The sequence below is a fragment of the Ambystoma mexicanum genome, chromosome 4p, assembly GCF_040938575.1.
Source record: "Ambystoma mexicanum isolate Mex_15411 chromosome 4p, UKY_AmexF1_1, whole genome shotgun sequence".
Lineage (NCBI taxonomy): Eukaryota > Metazoa > Chordata > Amphibia > Caudata > Ambystomatidae > Ambystoma > Ambystoma mexicanum.
Genome location: NC_090927.1, coordinates 266,448,076 through 266,470,805, shown reverse-complemented (window position 1 = coordinate 266,470,805; position 22,730 = coordinate 266,448,076). Strand labels below are relative to the sequence as shown.

General features: G+C 44.2%; 1 protein-coding gene across 6 annotated transcripts in view; it reads right to left on the bottom strand.

The window, feature by feature from the left end:
* The window catches only part of RUNX2 (RUNX family transcription factor 2), a 540,217-nt gene that overhangs the window by 29,060 nt on the left and 488,427 nt on the right, over positions 1-22,730 (bottom strand). For all 6 annotated transcript variants that reach the window (XM_069605789.1, XM_069605788.1, XM_069605794.1 and 3 more), the window contains one exon: positions 8,312-8,473. In XM_069605789.1, coding sequence (XP_069461890.1) covers positions 8,312-8,473 — 162 coding nt within the window. The remainder of the gene's footprint in view (positions 1-8,311; positions 8,474-22,730) is intronic.

The following is a 22,730-nucleotide window of genomic DNA, read 5'->3' as shown; positions in this document are numbered from 1 at the left end:
GCCCTTTGCTAACTTCGCTCGGCCCATTAAGTCAGCACTAATGCATAATTGATCTACGTTCATCAACTTTGCTGTGTCAGCCAGCATGGAGTCTATGGGAGGCAAAAAATCTGGGCACAACCTTTAACCTCACTGATGCATCCCATTGTTCCCAGTCATTATGATCATCTTTCAAGATGCAAGCTTACACTTTTGAGTACTTATAGTGTCAGGGTAACTGCTCTGAATCTGTCCAATATTATGGTATTCCATGAATTCGACTAAAGGGCTTAAGGATCGTAGAGTAATCATGAATGTAATTTATTTTGTGTGGAAACCTCTTTAACTTTGCACATAGTAAGACCATTCCATTATCATTTCTTGTTCACTAGATAATTATTATTGCAAGCTCTCCTGAGGTTCCAAACTTTACTATCATTTATAGATTATAAAAGTTACTCGCAGTCATGTATACTGTACTAATAGTCTATTGTCACTTTTCCTCCATACTGAGCGGATGTACAGGGCCAGACCCATTTTTCAGCATAAAAAACTTCTAATTCAGAAAGTGGAGCTGGTGAGCATGCATGGTGCAGAGGTCAATCCTTATTGCCCTGCTCACCGACAATGCCAGTCAATCTGTTACTACCACAAAGTCTGAGACACAGCCATGTTCAGTATGGATGGCGTTCGGGATGCGACCCCGTCCCCTTTCCTCCATAATAATGGGAGATTTCTAAATTGCATAAATAAACAGGTGGATGTCAACTTATTGACCAAGCATATCTTTGAGTTCTGTCTGATCAAACCTGGCATCAGCCCTAGAACTGACATCCAAAGAATAGTATCTGCAGAGTGTTGAAAGGGAAGAACATGTAGCCGCTTTGCAGATAACATTGATCAGACCTGCCTCTCAAATGCTGCTGAGGTGTCCTTAACTCTGACCATATGGGCATGCAGGCCATTGGGAGGCATCCTATTCTGGCACAAGTGTGCCTCCAGAATGTATACTATGCACATGACTACCAAGGCCTTAGAAACCTTTTACTTCTGCATCTGTGCTGCCAAAAGTGACAAAAACTCTTTCTCAAGTCCTGCTTTAACTCATTCTCCTCAATTAAAACTTGAGGGTCTTGTGGACATCTAAACAATGCAGGGTCTTCTCAACCTCAGATTGATGACCTGAAAAAGAATCAAGCAACTGATTGCTTGATTCATGTAGAAGAACAAGTTAATTACCCCGGTAACGTTTTTTCGATTGGATGTTCGACCCACATATTCCTCATTGTATGATATCCGTATCCAGCTTCAACTGCTGCAACATTTTTTGTCTTCTCGGCAGAGGGTGCTGTGCATTGACACTGTTGACCCGATGTCCCTCGAGGGCCTCCGTCTCGGTTGACATCATCGTCGATTACATATACCACGCACAGCCGCTGTTGGTTTCAGTCCTGTTTTTATGCCACCCATATGCAGAATTACTGTCCTTATTAAGTGCCTTTCATTTATTAGACTCTAAGAGAGCGTACAGTTTACTGTCTGGGAATTCTAAAGCTGGGTACGTTGGAGGGTCGATGAGGAATACGTGGGAGGAACATCCAATCGAAAGAACGTTGCCTGGGGTAAGTAACTTGTTCTTCGAATGGATTTTGTCCTCCCACGTATTCCTCATTTTATGATAGACTCACAAAGCAGTATTACATTTTTGGAGGAGGGTGTATGAATTTTGAATTGTATTACTTGTCAAGGATAGAGCAAATAAATACCTTCCCGAACCTTCCTTCATTGTAAGAGGTCTCTAAACAATAATGTTATGTAAACGTATGAATTGTATACCATGTGGCTGCCTCACAGATATCTTTTATCAGAACTCCCCTCTGAAGGGCAGAGGAAATTGCCATGCCTCTAGTGGAATGAGCCCTTAAGCCTTCCTGTGGGCTAGCCTGTAACATTCGGAAATAGCCAGTATTATCCACCTCAAAAGAGTTTGTTTGGTAACCGATGAACCAATTTTATGTCCTGTGTATCCATTAAACAGTTGGTCATGTTGTTGCAATTTTGACATTCTCAAAATATAGAAACTTAAAGCTCTCTTAGGATCGAGCTTATGAAGTCTTTCCTCTTGCTAGGTGAGGTGGTGGAAAGAAAGTTGGAATCACAGTCTTCTGTGCTAAATGGTAATCAGAAACAATCTCCAGTAGAAATGATGGTTTGACCTTCAGAACAACCTCATCCTTATAAACAATGGTAAACAGAGGTTTACAGGATAAGGCCTGCAATTCACTCACCCTGTCGGCTGAAGTTATGGCCGACAACACAATCATGTTGAGTGTCAGTAACCTTAATGGACAGGAATGCAGTGGCACGAAAGGAGAACACATCAGAAATGTTAAGACTAAATTAGTGAGTCCCTTTGGAAGCAGAATTATTAAGGGTACTTTGAAATATATATGAATCCTCCTGCACTTTCTCAACCTCCTGATCACGTGAGGAATAACAGGGACTGGAGGAAACACGTACAGGAGTGGAAACTCCCAGCCCACTACAAATGCGTCCCCTAGAGCTCCTCTTGGGGGAAATTCGCTGGAGCAGAAGAGTTCACACTTCCGGTTGACACTGGTCATGAACATATCCACTTGATGGGTTCCCCAAAGGGTGAATATCTTTTGAAGGACTTCCTGAGCTAGTTTCCACTCATGGGAGACCGTGCTCTGCCTGCTCAGAGAGGCCACCGCTGTGTTCTACTCTCATGCTAGGTGAAAGGCTGATAGGGAGATTCCTTCTTGAATTGCCCAGAACCGGAGCTGCATTGCCCCTCTGCAGAGTGGTAGTGACACTACACCTCCTCGCTTGTTGAGGTAGTACTATGTTGTCTGTCCTTATAAGGACATTCTTTCCCCGTAGAGAGGGCAGAGAGGCCTTCAGCACCAGTCTGATTGCCCTTAGCTCCAAAAGGTTAATGTGTAGTTTGGACTTTGAATGGCGACCAGCAACCACTGATTGTCAAATCGTTGGCTTGTGCTGCCCCCCCTGTGAGTGAGGCATCCATTACTACTGTTATCTCCGGCCATGGTTGCTAAAAAGGTTCTCCCTTCAGAATGTTGTCCTTGCCGGTCTACCGCACGAGATTCCGTGCGACCCTGTTCGGAAGCTAAATTAGATCTGAAATCCCACCTGAGAATTGGGACCACTGTGTCCTGAGAGCCCATTGAATGGATCTTATTCTCAGGTGAGCCTCTGGCACCAGGAAAATGCAGGATGCCATGAGGATGAGCAACCTCAAGAAGTCTAAAGCCGGGTGACGATGGCCACTCTGAAATTTGGTGACCATCTGAAGAATGTGTTGAGCCCTCACCTCGGGTGACAAGGTTTTTCACAAGGATGTATTCAGTACAGCTCAGATCGATGAATTGGACCTTTTGAGATTGTATCATATGGGACTTCTTGTAATTGAGGGAGAAGCCCAGTTTGTGGAGAGAGTGGCCGGTTAAGCTGAGATGATCCAGGCCTTGTTTGGGAGAACATGCCCTAATCAGCCAATCGTCCAGATAGGGGTAGACGTGAATCCCCCCTCTTCTGAGACTCTCTGCCACCACTACCATCAGTTTTGTGAATAGCCTCGGGCGAAGGTCAGCCCGAATGACAGGACTGGAAACTGATAATGAGAACCGCTGACAGCAAACCTCAGGTACATTCTGTGCTTGAGATGGATTGGCACATGAAAATAAGCATCCTGACACCATCCAATCCTGGAGCTGGAGGGCCTGAAGGATCTGAGAAAGTGTGACCATCTTGAACATGTCCTTCCTCAGGAACGTATACAAAAATGGAGAATACCATCCTTTGTTTCTCTCCGTTACAGGTATTGGGTCTATAGCACCTTTCTCTAGCAGGCTCAACATTTCCTGCAAAAAGAATGGATCTGGAACCTTTAACGAATGGTTTCCCGGTGGATGATTCTGAGGTCTCTGAATGAAGGGGAGGCAGTAACCTTGGGCTATGGTTTCTAATGTCCAAGCATCCGAGGTAATGCCTCGCCATTCTTTCAGATGCTGAGATAGTCTGCCTCCCACTGGGATGTCGCGAGTCAAGACCTCAGAGAGGTTTTGAGGTGGCTGAAGCAGTGGCTGATGGTAAAGATGCTGCTGCTTGGGCAGGCTTTGCACCTCTCCATCGTCCACCACGCAGGAATCTTCTTTCGCCTCTTTGACCGGCCATTCCTCTCGCTCTTCCAACTGAGGAGTAGAAATGAAAAAATCAACCCATCCAAGAAGGTCCACTGGAGTGAAAAGGCTGAGACTGCCTGATGGCGGCACCTAGAGACTTGGCTGCCGCCTTCAACGTCTGCAGCTTCTCAAGGATTTCGTCAGCCTTGCTGCCAAAAAGATGAGACCCGCCAAAAAGCATATTAAGTAGTCTAGGCTGCATGTCTGGTGCAAATCCAGACTTCCGTAACCACGCAAACCTGCGTATCATGGTGCTTGCCGCCATGGCTCTGCTGATACTGTCAGCAGAATCCAAACCTGACTGTAGAGACTCACACATGGCCTTTTTTCCCATCTTTTACAATGACCAGTAAGCCGTCTCTTTCTTCCCCTTCGGGAATATGTTCTGCTGCCATGGATGTAGAGCTCCATTGGGTGAAGGTACATTTTGCAAGGGCACATGTAGAGTTGGCAAACTTGAGAGCCATGCCCTAGTAGAAAAGACTTGTTTGACCAGGCATCTATATGCTTATCATTCCGATCTGGTGGAATGGTTGGATAGGCAGCTTGTTTGGAGGTAGAGGTGGCTGCTTGCACCACCAGGCTTTCTGGGGTAGGATGTTTAAACAAATTGTTGGGGTCACTATTTGTTGGTTTATATTTTTAGTCAAATGTTGACTGCTGGACTTGATTCTGATGCTTCCCTGTTTGCACTTACTCTTTTTTGTAGAGCAACATGAAATGGTAGGAATGGATCCCTTTGAAAACCTTTGTCCAGGATAAGCCTGAGGTCATCCTGTTCAAATGGGAACCAGGCCTGCTCCATCCTAGGAAATCAGTGACCTTGATCATGAATGCCCTGTAAGAGGCATCTGTGTGATCTGCCGGGTCTGGCTTGCCAAAATCAATTTCTGGAGAGGTGTCCACCTGACTGGCTGATTGTAAATTATCACACCTGTCTTGTATCCTAGATTCCTCCAATATAAAACTATCAGGAACATTAGGTGTGCCATATTATAACCCAAAAGGAGGATTATTGCCATCTGAAGGATCATAGGGCCTCATGACACGGAAGGCGGTAAGGGTTAACGGTCACCGGTAAGGGTACCGGTGACCGTTCACCCTTTCCGCCTTACTACGAGGTCCCTTTGCGGGACCTGACATTAACGGCTGGTGTAGACCAGCCGTTAAAGTTGGGACCCGCAAAGGGACCTTGGTGCCAATTACGGTACCGCAATTTGCGGTACCGTAATTAGCTCCTTCCCCATTCCCATTATGCCTTATGGGGAAAAAATGGGAATGGGGAAGGGCCATGGAGAAAGGGGGAATTACCGCCCTGCCAACCTTGGAATGGGGTGGTAATTCCCCTTTCCTCCATGGTGGTACCGGTATGGTACCGGCGGCAGCCATGGTGCTAATAGCACCATGGTTTACCGCCTACCATGTAATGAGGCCCATAGTCTTCATAAATCATGTGAGAGATTTAAAAAAAATCCTTTTTTGGCAATGGTTTAAAGGATTTTTGAATGTCCAGTAAAGGAGTCAATGGCTTCGACGGTTTCGAGCAAGATGCTGATGGAGTCGTCACCAAACTTGATTTTGGCGTAAATGGCGTTGTTGAAGTCAGTGGGGGTCATTACGAGTTTGGAGGCAGCCATGGTGCTATTAGCACCATGGCTGCCTCCAAACTCGTGTCCGGGTCCAGTTCCCTGAATGAGGACTTACCGGGTCATTCCAACCTCGGAAGACCCGGTAAATCCTCATTCAGAAAACCATTCCCCATTCCCATTCGAGCCCCCAGGAGGCTCAATGGAAATGGGGAGGGAGCTAATAACGGGCCCGCAAATAGCGGGCCCGTTATTAGCTGCCTGGTCCCTTAGCGGCTCCCGGTAAGGACGGCTGGTTTTACCAGCCGGCCTTAGTGGGACCCGCTAAGGGACCTCGGAAGTGACGGTAAGGGGTTAACGGCACCGGCATCCTTAACGCTGCACTCGTAATGAGGCCCAGTGTCTTGGATGCCAATGGCATTGATGGTTTTGACGTTGACGTGTCCATGGACTTTGTCTGTGACGGACTTCGATGACTCGACAGAGTCTTTCATGATTTTTCATTAACTCAAGGCCTCGACGGCTCTCGATGGAAATCTGGCCTTCATCCCGGGCTCGAGGGCGCATGGGATTTGGCTCTAGTCCTTTCCTTACCAGCTTCAGAAGGAGCAGTAGGAGCATGGTCTACTTGCTTCGAGGGAGCATGACACTAGAATATTTTAATCATTTCCTCCCAGTCAGCCGGAGTAGAGGCCTTAGTAGGGCAAGATATACTCCTCTCTGGAGATGAGTAGGACAATGAAGATGAAGTAGGCGATTTATGATGTCTTTTCTTCGATTTTCTCGTCGACGACCAGGAGTAGTTAGGGCCCGCCCGCAACCTAGACCTTTTAGTTTTCTTCCGTCAGGGAGAGTCTCTACTTTCTCACTTGGGATATTTTGATGCTGAAAAAAGAACTCCAGTACCGTGCTTGTGTGGGGACATTTCATCAGTGTGGAGGAAAGGGGATGGGACGCATGAATATAGGTTGTTACATTTTCCACATTCAGAACTACCTTCTATGATTTACTTGGAAAATCCTATCAAACATTTGAAGAGGGAGACAGTTTAGCCTGAGCAATAAATGGGCACTGAAGACCGAGAGGTATACAGTGGCACTCATTGCACTGCTTCTAGTGGATAATAGAAAGATGATACCTATTGGTACTGGCACTGAAGTTCACAAACTTATCGCCATTGATGGTCATTCAGGTTCTGGTACTATTGATGACTTAGAACTAGGAAATAAGTAGCAAAAATGGTGCTTTGGAGAATATATCAACTTTGGCAGTGAAGTTTCTAGCATTCATGAATGTGAAGTACGTTCAAATACTAAAACATTTTAGGTCTATGGCAAAAATCTAATTTGGCCAAAGGTTGAACTGTATGCATCCTATGTTTAATATGCGCTTGTGTATTATACATGTATCATAAGTTTCCTTAGAGACCTCAGCCCACGTTAGGTGCCCTTGCTTTGCTTGTTTGCTTAAGTCCGGCTCCAGAGCTTTTAATGAGTGGTATTGCCTGAGGTGGTGGGTAATAATGCATATATCTGTTAAAGACAGATCTGTAAAGGTTATGAATAAAACATATATCTGTTAGGGGTGAGTTTACTGCCATTCACTTATTATCATCCAGACTGGTATAATAAGCCACTAGGAAAGATTGCCAGACTCATCATTCACTGCAGAAGTCTGTGTGCACCATGAAGTTCACAGTTCCAAATCCTGGTGGCTCTACTCAGCCTGGGACTGAGAGCCAATTAACAAAACACCTGCCCCAAAATGTTTTGCATGTTTTCGAAATTAAATGTTTTGTCTGGTGTAGATGGGTAGGAAGCCTGTTCCAGCAATAGCCTGCGCTCTAAAAGACATCGGGCCTCATTACACGGATGGCGGTAAGGGATTACCGGCACCGGTAAGGGCATCCATGCCGGTAATCCCTTACCGCCCTACTACGAGGTCCCTTTGCTGGTCCCTACCTTAACGGCTGCTTTTACCAGCCGTTAAGGACGGGACCCGCAAAGGGACCTTGGAGGCAATTACGGCAACGCAATTTGCGGTACCGTAATTGCCGCCTTCCCCATTCCCATTGAGCCCTATAGGGGCTCAAGTGGGAATGGGGAAGGGCCAATGGTGAATGGGGAACTACAGCCCCGCCAACCTTGGAATGGGGCGGTAATTCCGCCATTCACCATGGCGGGATTGATAATTTACCGGCGGCAACCATGGCGCTAATAGCGCCATGGTTACCGCCTTCCGTGTAATGAGGCCCATCCACTGCATAGGCCAATGCCTGCATATTTGTTTTCCATCCAGCAGGGTAATGTGGAGCTTAGAAACGCTATTGGTGTATTATCGCGTGAATCCTGGGAAAAAGAATGTAGGATACATATGACACGTCTCATTGTATTTTCTATGCATTTATTTTAGCAAGATGAAATATGCATGGTTCTTTTGTTGTAGACAAATACATAGCGTGTCGGATTTGGTTATGATGAAATATACACCATCTTTTGTTGTTGTGAGACGAGCATTTACCTGAGAGACGTCTGGGCACATCAGTGATAGCAGGAAGTCCTGTACCTCGGGAGGATGAAAGGGGTGTTGTGGAGTGAATGGACGGCGAGGTCATCTGGCTCAAGTATGCCGGGTAGGACTGGTCATAGGACCATGGAGGAGATGACTGTGCTTGTCTAGGATCTAAAACAAAGCGAATGTAGAGAAAAGAAGACAATATTAGGGAGGATCAGCAGTAATATCATCAATCTTTCTGCTTTACAGCACATGTATATAGGTGAGCAGAAATGAAATTAACCACCAAGCCATCATGCATTGTTTTTCTCTACATTCAATTGTAAAGTATACTGATATTATGGGAAATGTACACAATAAGGAAAAACAACGGCACTTTCCAAGCGAGTGGGCGAAAATAAAAGAGGTAAGGGGTCATTTAGCACAATATTTAAATTAGTTACTAACCAAACCACAGAAGAACAAGTTACTTCTTACCTTGTAACGTTCTTTCGACGGGATGTTCCTCCGACGTATTCCTCATCTTAGATATATCCTTCCAGCTCTGCTGGCCTCGGAAAAATTTTTCTCCAGAGGGCACTGCGCGTCGACGTCCCTCGAGTCGATGACCCTCGACAGCCGCCGTATCGACGCTCGACGTCATCCTGCCTATAAAGGCCGCGCGCAGCGTCCGTTGCTCAGTTCCGTTTTGTAGCCCACAGTATTACTGTTTGGACTAGACTAATCACCCTGAAGGAGCATAAGCTGCAACAACAAGGGAAGTAAAACTGCGGGGATGGATGGGAGGGTCGATGAGGAATACGTCGGAGGAACATCCCGTCGAAAGAACGTTACAAGGTAAGAAGTAACTTGTTCTTCGAAGGGATTGTGTCCTCCGACGTATTCCTCATCTTAGATAGGCTCCCATAGCAGTATTCTATATTCGGAGGAGGGAGTACTGACTTCACGCTGTCTTCTATTGGTGAATAGAATGCAGTACAGCCCTTCCAAACCTAGTCTCTTGACTAGAGGAGGAATCCAGATTGTAAAAACGTGTAAAGGTATGGACAGACGACCATGTAGCGGCCGCACATATGTCTTTAATCGGCACGCCTCTTTTGAGGGCCGATGAAGCTGCAATACCTCTGGTCGAATGAGCCCTAAGGTTTTGAGGGGGCTCTTTCCCTGCCAGTTTATAACATTCCAGAATGGCTAGAATGATCCATCTGGAAATGGTCTGCTTAGTTATTGGTAACCCCAGCTTGTGACCTGCGTAGCCTACAAACAGCTGGTCTGCCTGTCTTATCCTGGCTAGTCTACTAATGTAAAAACTTAAAACCCTCCTAGGGTCTAGTCTGTGTAACCTCTCTTCCTCTTTCCCCGGGTGAGGAGGAGGATAGAAAGATGGTAGGATAATCTTCTGAGAGATATGGAATTCAGAGACTACTTTTGGGAGGAAATTAGGCTTCACTTGCAGGACAACTTTGTCTTTGTGAAAGATTGTATGAGGGGGTTTACAAGAAAGAGCTTGTAATTCGCTCACCCTTCTAGCAGATGTAAGTGCTATTAATAAAACAGTCTTAAGGGTAAGGAATCTTAACGAACAAGAATGGAGAGGTTCGAAAGGTGTCCCCATCAGGAAAGTTAATACTAAGTTTAAATCCCATAGGGGAACTTGGAATGGTCTTGGGGGATAAACATTGGTTAACCCCTTTAGAAACTGTATTACCAAGGGTAATTTGAAATAGGATGGTTCCTCCGCAGTACGCTTAAAGATAGATAGCGCTGCGAGATAGCCCTTAATGGTGCCAACTTGAAGGCCTGAATTTGCCAAATATAGTAGGAAGGACAAAACCATTGGTGTACCACATGAAAATGGGTCGATATTCTGTTCTCTACACCAGCTGCAAAATCTGTTCCAACGGCAGCGGTATAAAGACTTTGTTGCTGGCCTCCTTGCCGAAAGCAACACCTCCATAACATCATCAGGGAGGTCCCAATCCTTGTACCTCAGCCGTTCAGAAGCCAAGCGTGAAGGTTGAGGGTTTTGATGTCTGGATGGAGAACCTGACCTCCCTTCTGTGAGAGTAGGTTCTCTCTGAGAGGAAGTCGAATTGGAGGGCAGATGGACAAGTCTAGAAGGTCCGGGTACCACGTTCTCCTGGCCCAATCCGGGGCAATTAGGATCATGGTTCGCCGGAATCTTCTCAACCTCCTGATCATTTGAGGAATGACAGGGACCGGCGGGAACGCGTACAGAAGCGGAAACTCCCAGTCCACTATGAACGCGTCTCCCAGAGCTCCTCTCGGAGGAAATTCCCTTGAGCAGAACAGGTCGCATTTCCTGTTTAGGCTGGTGGCGAACAGATCTACCTGAGGGGTTCCCCAAAGGGCGAAGATCTCTTGAAGGACTTCCTGAGCTAGCTCCCACTCGTGGGAGACTGTAGTCTGCCTGCTCAGAGCGTCCGCTGTCAAGTTCTTCTCTCCGGCTAGGTGAACTGCCGATAGAGAGATTCCTTCTTGGATTGCCCAAAACCAGAGCTGCATCGCCTCTCTGCACAGGGGTAGTGATCCTACGCCTCCTCTTTTGTTGAGGTAATGCATGGCCACCGTGTTGTCCGTCATTATCAGGACGTTCTTCCCTTGTACAACTGGAAGGAAAGCCTTCAACGCAAGTTTGATGGCTCTCAGCTCTAACAGGTTGATGTGTAGTCTGGACTCCGATGGAGACCAACGACCGCTGATGGTCAAGTCGTTGGCGTGGGCTCCCCACCCCGTGAGTGAGGCATCCGTGACTACTGTTATCTCCGGCCAGGGTTGCCAAAACTGTTCTCCTTTCAGAATGTTCTCCTGACAGGCCCACCACTGAAGGTCTCGAGCCACCCTGCCGGGAACCTGAAGAAGATCTGTCATTCTCCCTGAGAATTGTGACCACTGAGTCCTCAGTGCCCACTGGAGGGATCTCATTCTCAGGCGAGCCTCTGGCACAAGGAAAATGCAGGATGCCATGAGGCCTAGCAACCTCAAAAAGTCGAAAGCTGGGAGACGTTGGGCAAGTTGGAACTTGGTAACCATCTGTAGAATATCTTGAGCCCTCACCTCTGGTGGCGAGGCTTTTCCCAGGGAAGTATCCAGGATCGCTCCTATGAACTGGAGTCTCTGCGATGGTATCATTTGAGACTTCTTTAAATTGAGGGAGAAGCCCAGCTTGTGAAGGGAGTAGCATACGTGATTTAGCTGGATCTGAGCTTGCTCCGGAGAAACAGCCCTGATCAGCCAATCGTCCAGGTAGGGGTAGACGTGAATCCCTTCCCTCCTTAGACTTGCCGCCACTACCGACATTAACTTGGTGAAGACCCTCGGGGCGGAGGTCAGCCCAAATGGCAGTACTCGAAAGTGATAGTGAGAGTTGCCAATTGCGAACCTCAGGTATTTCCTGTGTTTGAGATGGATAGGCACATGGAAATAAGCGTCCTGAAGGTCCAGAGATACCAACCAGTCCTGAAACTGAAGGGCCTGGAGGATCTGAGAAAGAGTGACCATCTTGAATTTGTCTTTCCTGAGGAATTTGTTCAATTCTCGCAAGTCCAAGATGGGTCTCAGTCCTCCGTCTTTCTTTGGAACGAGAAAGTAAGGGGAGTACCAGCCCTTGTTCCTCTCCGCTACAGGTACCGGTTCTATGGCACCTTTCTCTAGCAGGTCTATAATTTCCTGCAAGAGGAGCGGATCTGGAGCTTTCTGAGAGCTGATCCCCGGTGGATGACTCTGAGGTATACGTAGGAAAGGTAGGCAGTAACCTTGGGCAACTGTTTCCAATGCCCAAGCATCTGACGTGATAGCCTGCCATTCCGCCAGATGTTGAGTCAACCTGCCTCCTACAGGTGTCCTGTGAGGGAAGTCCTCAGAGTGGTTTTGGGGCGGCTGATGCAGATGCCGATGGTAAAGAGGCACCTGCTGTTGCTGCGGCTTTAGAATATCTACCCCGTCCACCTCGGGTAGTTCTTCTTTGACCCCTTTGAGCCGGTCGTCCTCTACCTCTTCCGAATGCGGAGTAGAAGCGAAAGGACTTGCCCCTCGCAGAGGTTCCTGTGGGACGAAAAGGAGTCTGACGGATTGCAGCTCCTAGGGATTTTGCTGCTGCTTTTGAAGTTTGCAGTTTCTCTAAACTGTCATCCGCCTTTTTCCCGAACAAAGAAGAGCCATCAAATGGCATGTTCAAGAGCCTGGCTTGCACATCTGGGGCAAAACCCGACTTTCTCAACCAAGCGAACCGCCTGGTTGATGTACTTGCCGCCATTGCTCTGCTGATACTGTCAGCCGAATCAATGCCCGTCTGGAGGGATTCGCACATAGCGTCTTTACCGTCCTGTATAATATTCAGGAACGCATCCCTTTCTTCTCCCTCCGGGATGCAGTCAGCCGCTGTAGAAGCACACTCCCAAAGTGTATGGCTGAACCTAGCAAGGGTGCAAGTAGCATTAACAGACTTTAACGCCATGCTACATGCTGAAAAGACTTTCTTAGCCATAGCATCATATTTTTTATCGTCCCTGTCCTGTGGGACAGTAGGATAAGCCGTCTTGACGTCGGTAGAGGATGCTGCTTGTACCACCAGACTTTCTGGGGATGGATGTTTCGACAAGAACTCTGGGTCTGTGGAAGATACCCTGTACTTTGCAGACAGTTTTTTTATTTACTGCTGGTATTACATCTGGGGTTTCCAAGTTTGTCATGATCTTTCTCTGAAGAGCTTTATGAAAGGGCACCACTGGATCCTCTTGTGGGCCTTTGTCAAGAATATCCGTGAGGTCATCTTGCTGGAAAGATTGTGAAGGTGTAGACCACCCCATGAACTCTGTAATTCTGGCCATTAAGGCTCTGTAGGGTGTTTCAGCATGCTCCCCCGGGTCTGGTTTAGCAAAATCCACCTCAGGGGAAGTGTCTAAACCACTTGCCTCATGTAAAGAATCATGAAGATCCTTTAATCTGCGCTCTTCAGAGGAAAATTCCTCTCTAACTGGGGTTACAGGTCCCTGTAACTCATCTTGTTCTGACAAATCACTCTCTTCTAAAATTGAGGATATAGTTCTCAATTGTTCTGAATTAATAAAGGGAGTAAATCCCATTTCCAAGGCAGAGGGTGCTGAACTTGTCATTATTGGCCTCGAAAACGTCGATGTCGTCGACGCCGACGTCGAAGGCTTCGAGCGTGGCGTCGAAAACAGAGGTGGAAGCCTCGAGGACCTCGACAGAATTGGAATTTTACTCGACAATATCGACGCCATCGACGTCGAGGGCCTGGGAATCGTCACTGGATGTGTGGTCATCGTGACTTTTCTCGGCGTCGACGCCGGTGTCGAGGCCGGCGTCGAGTCGACAGACCTGTGTGTCGAAGGTCCCTTCGACAACGGCGTCGAAGACCTCAACGTCGACGGAACCTTCGTCGACGGTGTCGACGGAACCCTCGTCGACGGCGTCGACGGAACCTTCGAGGAAGGTTTGGAGGTCATAGTCCTACTCGAGGGTTCGAGACGCGCTCGAGAGGTTTCTTTCGCCGGGTACTGCGACTCGCAGCGTTTTTGACCTTTGGGTCTTTCGACCAGAGCATCGCTCTCGGCAGTCTTCGAGGGGGTCGAGGCCGTTTTCTCGAAGACGCTCATCATGTTTTTTCTGAATTCCTCCCATTCAGCCCGGGAACTAAGTTTCGTGGGGCAAGGGATTCTTTTTGGCGAAACAGAGGAAGAGGAAGACGGAGAAGGGGATCTTCGACGCTTCCTCTTCGAGTGTTTCGATCTCGAGGAGTGATGAGACCCACTCCGAGATCTGGAGCGTGAATGGTGACGAGGAGACGAATGTCTCGACTTCGTCGAAGAAGAAGAAGCTTTAAAAGTCTTACCTTTCTCCAGCTTCCCCCTACGCTCCTTCAGGGCCTTAGCTGTCATGGACATACAGTCCTCGCACTCTGAACAATGGTGTTCGGCTCCCAAGCACCACAGACAATTTCTGTGAGGATCGGTCAACGACATCTTTTTCCCACAATCTCGACATTTTTTGAAGCCGGATCGAGGGGTTGTCGGTTCCGACGAGGAAGCCATCGAGTACGATTCGAATAACTTGAAGTAAATATTATTAAGAACTGAGCAACGGTATTCCGAGGCACCGAGTAGCGCGGAAAAATGGAACTGAGCAACAGACGCTGCGCGCGGCCTTTATAGGCAGGATGACGTCGAGCGTCGATACGGCGGCTGTCGAGGGTCATCGACTCGAGGGACGTCGACGCGCAGCGCCCTCTGGAGAAAAAAATTTCCGAGGCCAGCAGAGCTGGAAGGATATATCTAAGATGAGGAATACGTCGGAGGACACAATCCCTTCGAAAGTACATTTTCTAAAATTACTCTGAAGGGAAAATGCTTAGACCGCCCTTCTGTGATGACCTATCATTACTCCTCTACTAATTCCCTGCAAAATCACCACCACTGCCTTCTTAGGAATTTCTTGTGAGAATCATTACGTTTTAACCTGCCGCTACTAAATCAGATAGAAAGGTGTTAAAAGCAATGTCGTTATTGACATTTCATATGATGTTTTATTCCTGTAGTCATATGTGATTAAAACGTTTTGTTTGTCACAGTTTAAATATAGTCCAAAATCAGTGTTTTTCTGTGCAAAAACGTGCTTATTATAAATTAGCTTTTCGAGTTAGTTATGATAAGTGCTAACTTTAAATTTATTTGCTGGCCCTTATCATGTCTATCAATCTCTTACTCTCCGTTTTTCATTTTCTCTATACCTTTTGCCATTAACTAACATTTCTGTTGGCTAATAAACTAGCCTAGCTTAACATTTCAGCCATGTAATAATGGGGTCATGTAGATTTGCAATCTTGTAAGGATGCTTAGAAAATTGTTCCTGAAACCTCCTTTTTACATAATTTCCAAGGGGAATTAGACTAATTTTGCCTTGGAAAATGTTTGAAAGTGCTGAGGCATATGAGCTATTTATGCCTCCCTTTGAAGCCCAGGAGAGCCTGCATGGTTTTATACCATCAGCTAACAAGTGCTACATTTGACTCCAAGCCATCTAGTGCCATTCACAAATACCTATGTGGTATTAACTCATAGGGGTCATATATAATTGACAGAAAGTAGTGGTTTGTATCTCAGAAGTCTGATTTGTGGCTCACTAGATTGCTAGAATCTGCTTTTTTGCTCCTGCTGATCAAATCCTTATTTCGATTCCTGGAATATCTCATGCCTGTTGTGTGATAACCACATGAGAAGAGAACATGTTCACACCACACATATACCCAGACACCGCATTTACTCACATACTGTACATACACTCACACAATACCAATACGTAATGCACAAACATCACACTATGAATACCACCACGCATTGCACATAGACCAACACACTGTACATGCGCCAACATATTTTAAGTGCTTTGTACTGTGCACCCACCCATCCAGTGAACATGAATCCTCACACTGCACACATGCCCTCTCATACTGAGTATATATACCCTTACACTGAACATATATGTTCACACTGATTCTATGCCTAAAACACATTGCATATTCCCACACAATGCGCATGCACCCTTACAGTGTGTGTACACTTGCACACTGTGAACACATCCACACTCTGAACATACAGGCACAAAATGTTCACATGCACCCAGCCACTTTTGCTTTCTACAAAAAAGCAAATCCTCCCAAAAATACAAACAGGGAGTAAAAATACTCCCCCAAAAAAAGGAAATAGACACATAGTGGCAGTTACCCACCTTTCATCCACAGAGCTCCATGGATATGTTTGGACAAGTAGTGCTAGAGGAACAAACTACTATAATTTCTGCATGTGCCGAGATGGTAAACATGTATCTTTTAATGTGCATAAATAACTATGTGCAAAGGAATTGTTTATTAGAAAAACATGACTTCTTTAAAGTCAGAACACATTTTACTCGCTTGTTAAATACTCCCATTGGGAATGCCACTTACTTTTTTTCTCTCTAAAAAATCATTTTACACCCAACTTTGAAAAATAGGGTCATGCACTCTCGCAATGCACATTCATCATCACTATGTACATACACCCACACAATGCACCTCCATATGTTCTTTGCGCATATGCCCACAAAAATGCATACACACAATCACAGACACACACACACAGTGCAAAGTTGCATGCACTGCATATACACTCATGCACTCTGCATGCAAACACACTGATCATACAGCCACCCATTAAATATACACACACAATCAAACATGAGAAAGTCAACCCTCTTGGCGTTGTCAGTGGTCTTTGAACGGTTGTTGTAATTCAAACCCAGTTCAAAGGGTCTGATTCCTAATACCACTATTTTCCAAGGGGAGGGAACAGTTATTGACTGGGAGTAGAGTAGGGTTGTCAGGCCGCTCATGAGCCTCTAACCCCATCTCACATTAATAACTAGCTGTTAATGCCCTCTTCCTTGGACCATTTCTTATTTGCACCTGGGACGAGAGGAGCCGAACAATCAGGAGACCTGGGAACATGCGTGTGAATCCACAATAACCGCCCACATTCTCTCTGAGCCTCCAGCACTTCTCCCTTCGGTCCCCTCCACTGGACCCTGCTTGTAGTGGTCCTCTGCCCGTCCCTTAAGCCGCACCTGAACCCTATCCTCTACGGCAAGCTTACATTTGCCACCTGCTGCTCTAGGCTCACTCTGCTTTCCCCCTACATTGAAATAGAAAATGGACTTACTGCCTTTTCTTTGTTCCATGGCAGTGGCCGTCTTTGTTTCTATTTTTATGAGAAACTGGGTACATGGTGTGGAGCCCATTTCCCATAAAAATACTTTTTAAAGTATGTGCATCCTGGAGGGAAACACAGTGCGAATAGCAATCACTGCCACGTTTGGGGACGTGCAGGGCTCATAACGGCCCAGCCCAAGTCTATAGTAGGCTCTGGCTGGTGGGTGTTTACCGGCCCTTTATGCTGTGCTGATCAGTAAAGAAGTTTATATCGCAAAACAAGGGGATGTGGCAGTTTATTGGCAGTTTATTAATTGTATAAATATTATTATAAATATTAAAGTGTCTCCATAATAACCTCAGAGAACTATAATCACTGGACTTCACCCTACTCATAACTTCATCTCTCTGAATGGAGAATGCCATGGAGAACATTACGCTTACGAAGTTAGGAAGGCTCTTTTTTGTGCCATTCTTTTGAAACGTATTTTCTAATTTCCTACATTTCTAGTTTTCTAACAGGGGTTCAGGTTTTGTATCTCACAAGTCACTGACATGCTTATCTTAAAATGTTTATTGCTAACTCAAATATCACAGAAACGTCTCCTGCAAGGCCTGTAAGCAAACTTACATTTTCCAAAGCTATCTAGAAAATGAGTGAGACTTTTAGTGAATTAAGAGGGTGTTGTGCCTCATTAAAAAAGAATTTGTCACTGAATTGGATGCCCATCCCCAACTAAGTAATTTTGGGTAAAATGTTACATACAGTAAGGTCGAGAAAAAGATACAGAGGTTTTTTGTTTTAATGGATTTCTAGTAGTTTTTAGTAATGCATGTTTTAGCTATCAGAAATGCTCAACAAAACTATCTGTATAAAGCTGTAGGGAACTTGATCATTACACTTAATGACCGTTTGCATTTAACAGTTGAATAATGTAAATTGTAGTACTTGGCTCTGCTTCAAATCAGCATGACTGTTATCCATTATGTCTGCTGTTAGTAGTCAGTCATGCCTCCAACAGGTAGTAGAAAATTGGTGTTCACAGGTAAAACAGTGTGTGCCTCCAAGTAACACAAAGCAATCTGAGGCAGGAACCAAAGCTCTCTGGCAATGCATGCTCACAGTCAAGCTTAACTTTGGAGAACAATGCATCTCTATAAGTAATGAAGGAGACCCACAAGCAGCTTTTGTCAAACAATCTCAGAGGAGGAAAAACCACAGACGATTCTTAGAAGGTGGGAAAACATACTCTGACATTGTTTGTGTCTCTCTGCATTAGGAGATAGATGAAACAAGCCAGAAATTGCAAGAAAACTTACAATAGGCGTATGTTTTAAGTAGCACTTTGTGGCTAAAATTCTTAGCAAAAGTGACCATTTCGATCAAAAAGGCAAAAGTGACCATTTCGATCAAAAAGGTACTATATATATATTTATACATACATACATATATGATCTGGGAAACATATTTGTTTAACAAAATAACAATCCTAGTATTATGATCAAGGGTCCCGGTTTCCCGTTTTTAGTTATTTAAACACATGAACACAGACGGAAATGAATCTGTTTCCTGTCAATATTTATTAGTAAAAACTGGAAAACAGAAATGAGGTCCTTTTATTGATCTTCATATGCTATCAGTCATACATGGCAGGGCAGGGCAATTAAAGTGCAAAGTGTGCTGATGCAAAAATATGCGTGTATTTCACTTTAAAACATGTCTACAGCGAGCTCGCCCAGTTTAACAATAATCATAACCACAGAACCATCCGTTTTATTTTTAAGAGCATCCATTCGTTTTCTTCTGAGCTTTTCTTGATGTGCAGGTTTAGTTTGTGTGGAAGCATGTGTCTGTCTGTTTTTAGCAAATAGATGTGTCTGCTTGTGTACGCGTGCTAATGGAAAATAGATCACATTTCTCTTTTGCAGTCCTGCTAGATTGGTGCTTTGGTTTACAAGACAAAGTGTAAATGCGACCTTAAAGTGTCGCTGTTAGTGGTAGCGATGTGAATTAAAATTGCTTTGATTAAGAGGTGTCCAGTTCTATGTGCGGTACCACGTGCGTTTCATCACATAGTATCGCAATTATATTGAATGAGAAAACTGAACTTGTATTGTCATGCCATAACGGAGCGAGTCTCATTATAAACATCCACCCGCTACTGTCAATTTTTCATTTGAACAAATGAGGAAATATACCATGTGCAACTAATTTCTTTTTTTAAGAAGCGAAAAATAAAAACTGATACAATGACAAGAAAATAAATATGTATAAAACAGATGGAAATGGTAGTTTTAAATATGACACTATGCATTTGATGGGTAACCTCTCCTCCCTCCTTTCTGTGCGCTAATGCCATGAAGTCACTGGTGGCTTTAGAGTAGTCCATCAGTCTAACAAACATTAAACAAATCATCATGATAATGTTCATATTTTTACTGGGCACCTTGAGCACACTCCAGGGCCCACACGCATCCAATCGCTTCAGGTCTCAATTGGCTTTACAGGCAAACTCCCAACCATTTTGCCAATTATCTACACAAACACGTATAAAAAAATCCTTCCTCAAGTGCTGACATACGGGCTTCCATTGGAGCCACAGTACTACAAACATGTCTCTTCCTGGCTACATCACCCCACCCAATGACTGTCTAAAACGTTACGTCAGACTAAGGCAGAGGATTGTAACTTTTGACACCTCAGATGTTTTGGACTACAACTCCGATTAATACTAGATAGCACAGTTAATGGTGAGGGATCATGAGAGCTGTAGTCCAAACCAACTGGAGAACCGCAGGTTGCAAACCCCTGGATAAGGTCTGGTCATTACTGGTGGAGATACAATACGTCTCTTTCCCAAACAAGGCTGGTTCTATGAAACCACTACCGTGGTGATTTGCAAGAGAATAAAAGCTGCATAACATAACCCTAACATCATATATGTTTTTATTTAGTGATCTTTCTGAATTCCTCCTTCCATGAGTTACATGAGTTATTACTACCCAACTCAACGGTACTCAATGTATTGACCACAGACGAGGGAAGGGCTGAGTCAGCCCTGGCTGGATTTAAATTTCTAATTGAGGGTTGCACACAAATCCAGCTGAGCTAGTTATTTTATGCACAATCTGTGTTCTTTGCTTGCAACATGTCCCATATTTTATTGTATCATATATTAAGGTATTGTATTGTGCATCTCTATTATTTATGTACTCTGTGGATTTACCTGCTGCCACATTTATTTAAAATGGAATAGTATTGTGATTTTTCTGTCTTTTATTATAAGTGATTTCGTATATCTTCGATTCTTTTTATTCAACTGTATTGCAATTGTGGCATTTGTTCTTAAATTGTAACATTAATTCTATTTAACACTGTTATCTCAAACGAGTTGTTTATGCATTATAAGATATTTTCAAAGTGCTAATAAAAATTACTAAACTTAAAAAAGAAACAGACAGAAACAAAAGCGTATGGTATCTTCTATTCCTTTCCATTGATATAAAAGAAAAGAATAACAACAAAATCTTCATCATTCTACATAGCATACATGGACAAATCATAAGAAGTACAATGTAAAGGCGATTATACAGGGACAAAACAGGTTTTGGAGTGGCTTAAACTAGAAATAATCCAACCTGCTCCCAAACTGATCAAACGTATGTGTCACCCTACTTGAGCTTAATAAATAAAGTTCTCAGAAGAAACCTTCAAATATAATATCTGTACATAATTTACATTGTCTACTCTTCAGAACAAATAACTTAGCTTCAGCTACCTCAAACTGTGTTTACCAGTAAAATAACTGAGGTAGAAAGTGCACTTTGTACCTTGAAACTAATCCATTATTTGATATAAGTAATTTATAACGCCCACGTACCCAAGCATTTCTGGGCGCAAACATCTCAGATTCCAGCACATCACTATCATACCTAACAAGTAGCCACAAAGAATACATAGGACATCTGTCACTACTCTTTGGATTCATTCTGTATAGAGACAAGGATTTTAGATACAACCAGTTTATATAAAAAAAAACTCTGTGTGAAAAGGTATTCTGGCATAAGCCAGCAAAGCATAGGTCCCTTTATGTAGTTAATATTCTGCGGTTTACTGTCTTCTCCTTCTTCTCCTAAATCCAGTGACCAATTTCAAAAAATACAAAAATTTAAAATGAGGTTGTTTTATGAATGTGAAAGTGTAGAGGAAAAATAAGCAAAATAGGTATAAAAAAGGATAAGGAATAACAGTGCGCAGTGCTATGTGCAGGGGCAAAGAGTACTATGGCGATTGGAACAACACTCGCCATAGTAGAAGCGTCAACAACAAACACTTTTCTTCATGTACACTGAAACAAGATGGTTGCATTGGGGGATTACGGTCATAACAAACCTGCAGGCCTTATTTAGATTTGAGTATGCAGGACTTAGAATTAGATTCTTTTCGCAGGGGTGGGGATAATCATTGCTGAGTCCCTTCATTGCTGAGTGTGTGTCCAAGGCCACTTTTGCTCAGGCTTAATTCATATAGTTTGAGCAAAGAATGGGAAAGTTGATGGAGTAAATGTCAGGGACGTGTATGACTTGCTAAGCTTATCCATAATAAACCCCTGGAATCTCCTTCATACCAACCCATTGATCCCACATCTCATCTCCAAGTGCCCTGCGCATTGATGAGCATATGGCAGGTTCTTCTTAGATACTGTTATTGCTAAATTAGTCCTCGAAGTTCCTTTTAGAAGTAGCTGAAATTGTGTGGAGTTGAAATAAAAAGTAACAAAGGGTTTCTGGGGTGTTGGGCATCACCCTTTCAAGTCTGGGATTCTAGAAATCCCGAAGATGATAGAGAACTTACGTTTTGTTTAGCAGAAATGTTATATTTTGTGCTGATTTCACATATAAGACAATGCACAGCTGACCATACCATAAGTGGGATAGGCATTCTCAAAAATGGTATATTTTCTCGGGTTGAAAATTGCTCAGAGCTATTGATTACTAATACCATGCTTAAAGAGCTGACATATGTGAATAAACACTGCCTGCATTGTAATGTTGATTGAGATGACTTTGTCATTTTCCTCTAAGAAGCTGCACTGTGTCACAAGTGGTGAGAGGCCATACTTGATCCTAAAGCAGGAGTAACTGAACACCTTGCTGGCTCTGGTGGCTACCCATGTCATTGAGTGTTCAGCTGCGTCCAACGCTACAGTGCCCAAAACGAATCCAAGCTTCAGTGAATAAGAACAAAAGAAAAAGGACTACAATTAATATTTCACTGCAAATGTGAATGGTCATTCAGCTCTATCAGGTATCCCCTTCTGTGACTTTTGATGATGAATCAAGTAATGTATAACGTATGGGAAATGGTTGGTAAGTTCTGTGAATAATCTAAGCGTTTTTCCTACTTTCAGTCAAATTTGAAGTTCAGACGGTGGACATTAAAATTGTAAATTTAAAAGAAGGTTTGAAGTTAAATCATGCAGCCTTAGCAAAATTTCAAAGACGCTCTTGAATGTGAATGTGTCTGGCAGAATGTTTTTTATTTAAATGAGCAACCACTATATCAATAATGGTTCACATATGATTAAATAAAGTAAGAAAGCCTTCAGAAATCCCTCACATATAACTAACCTTATGCTGCTTGTCCCTATTTTTTTATATTTATTTTTACAATGCATTAATTTACTTTATCACCCGTTT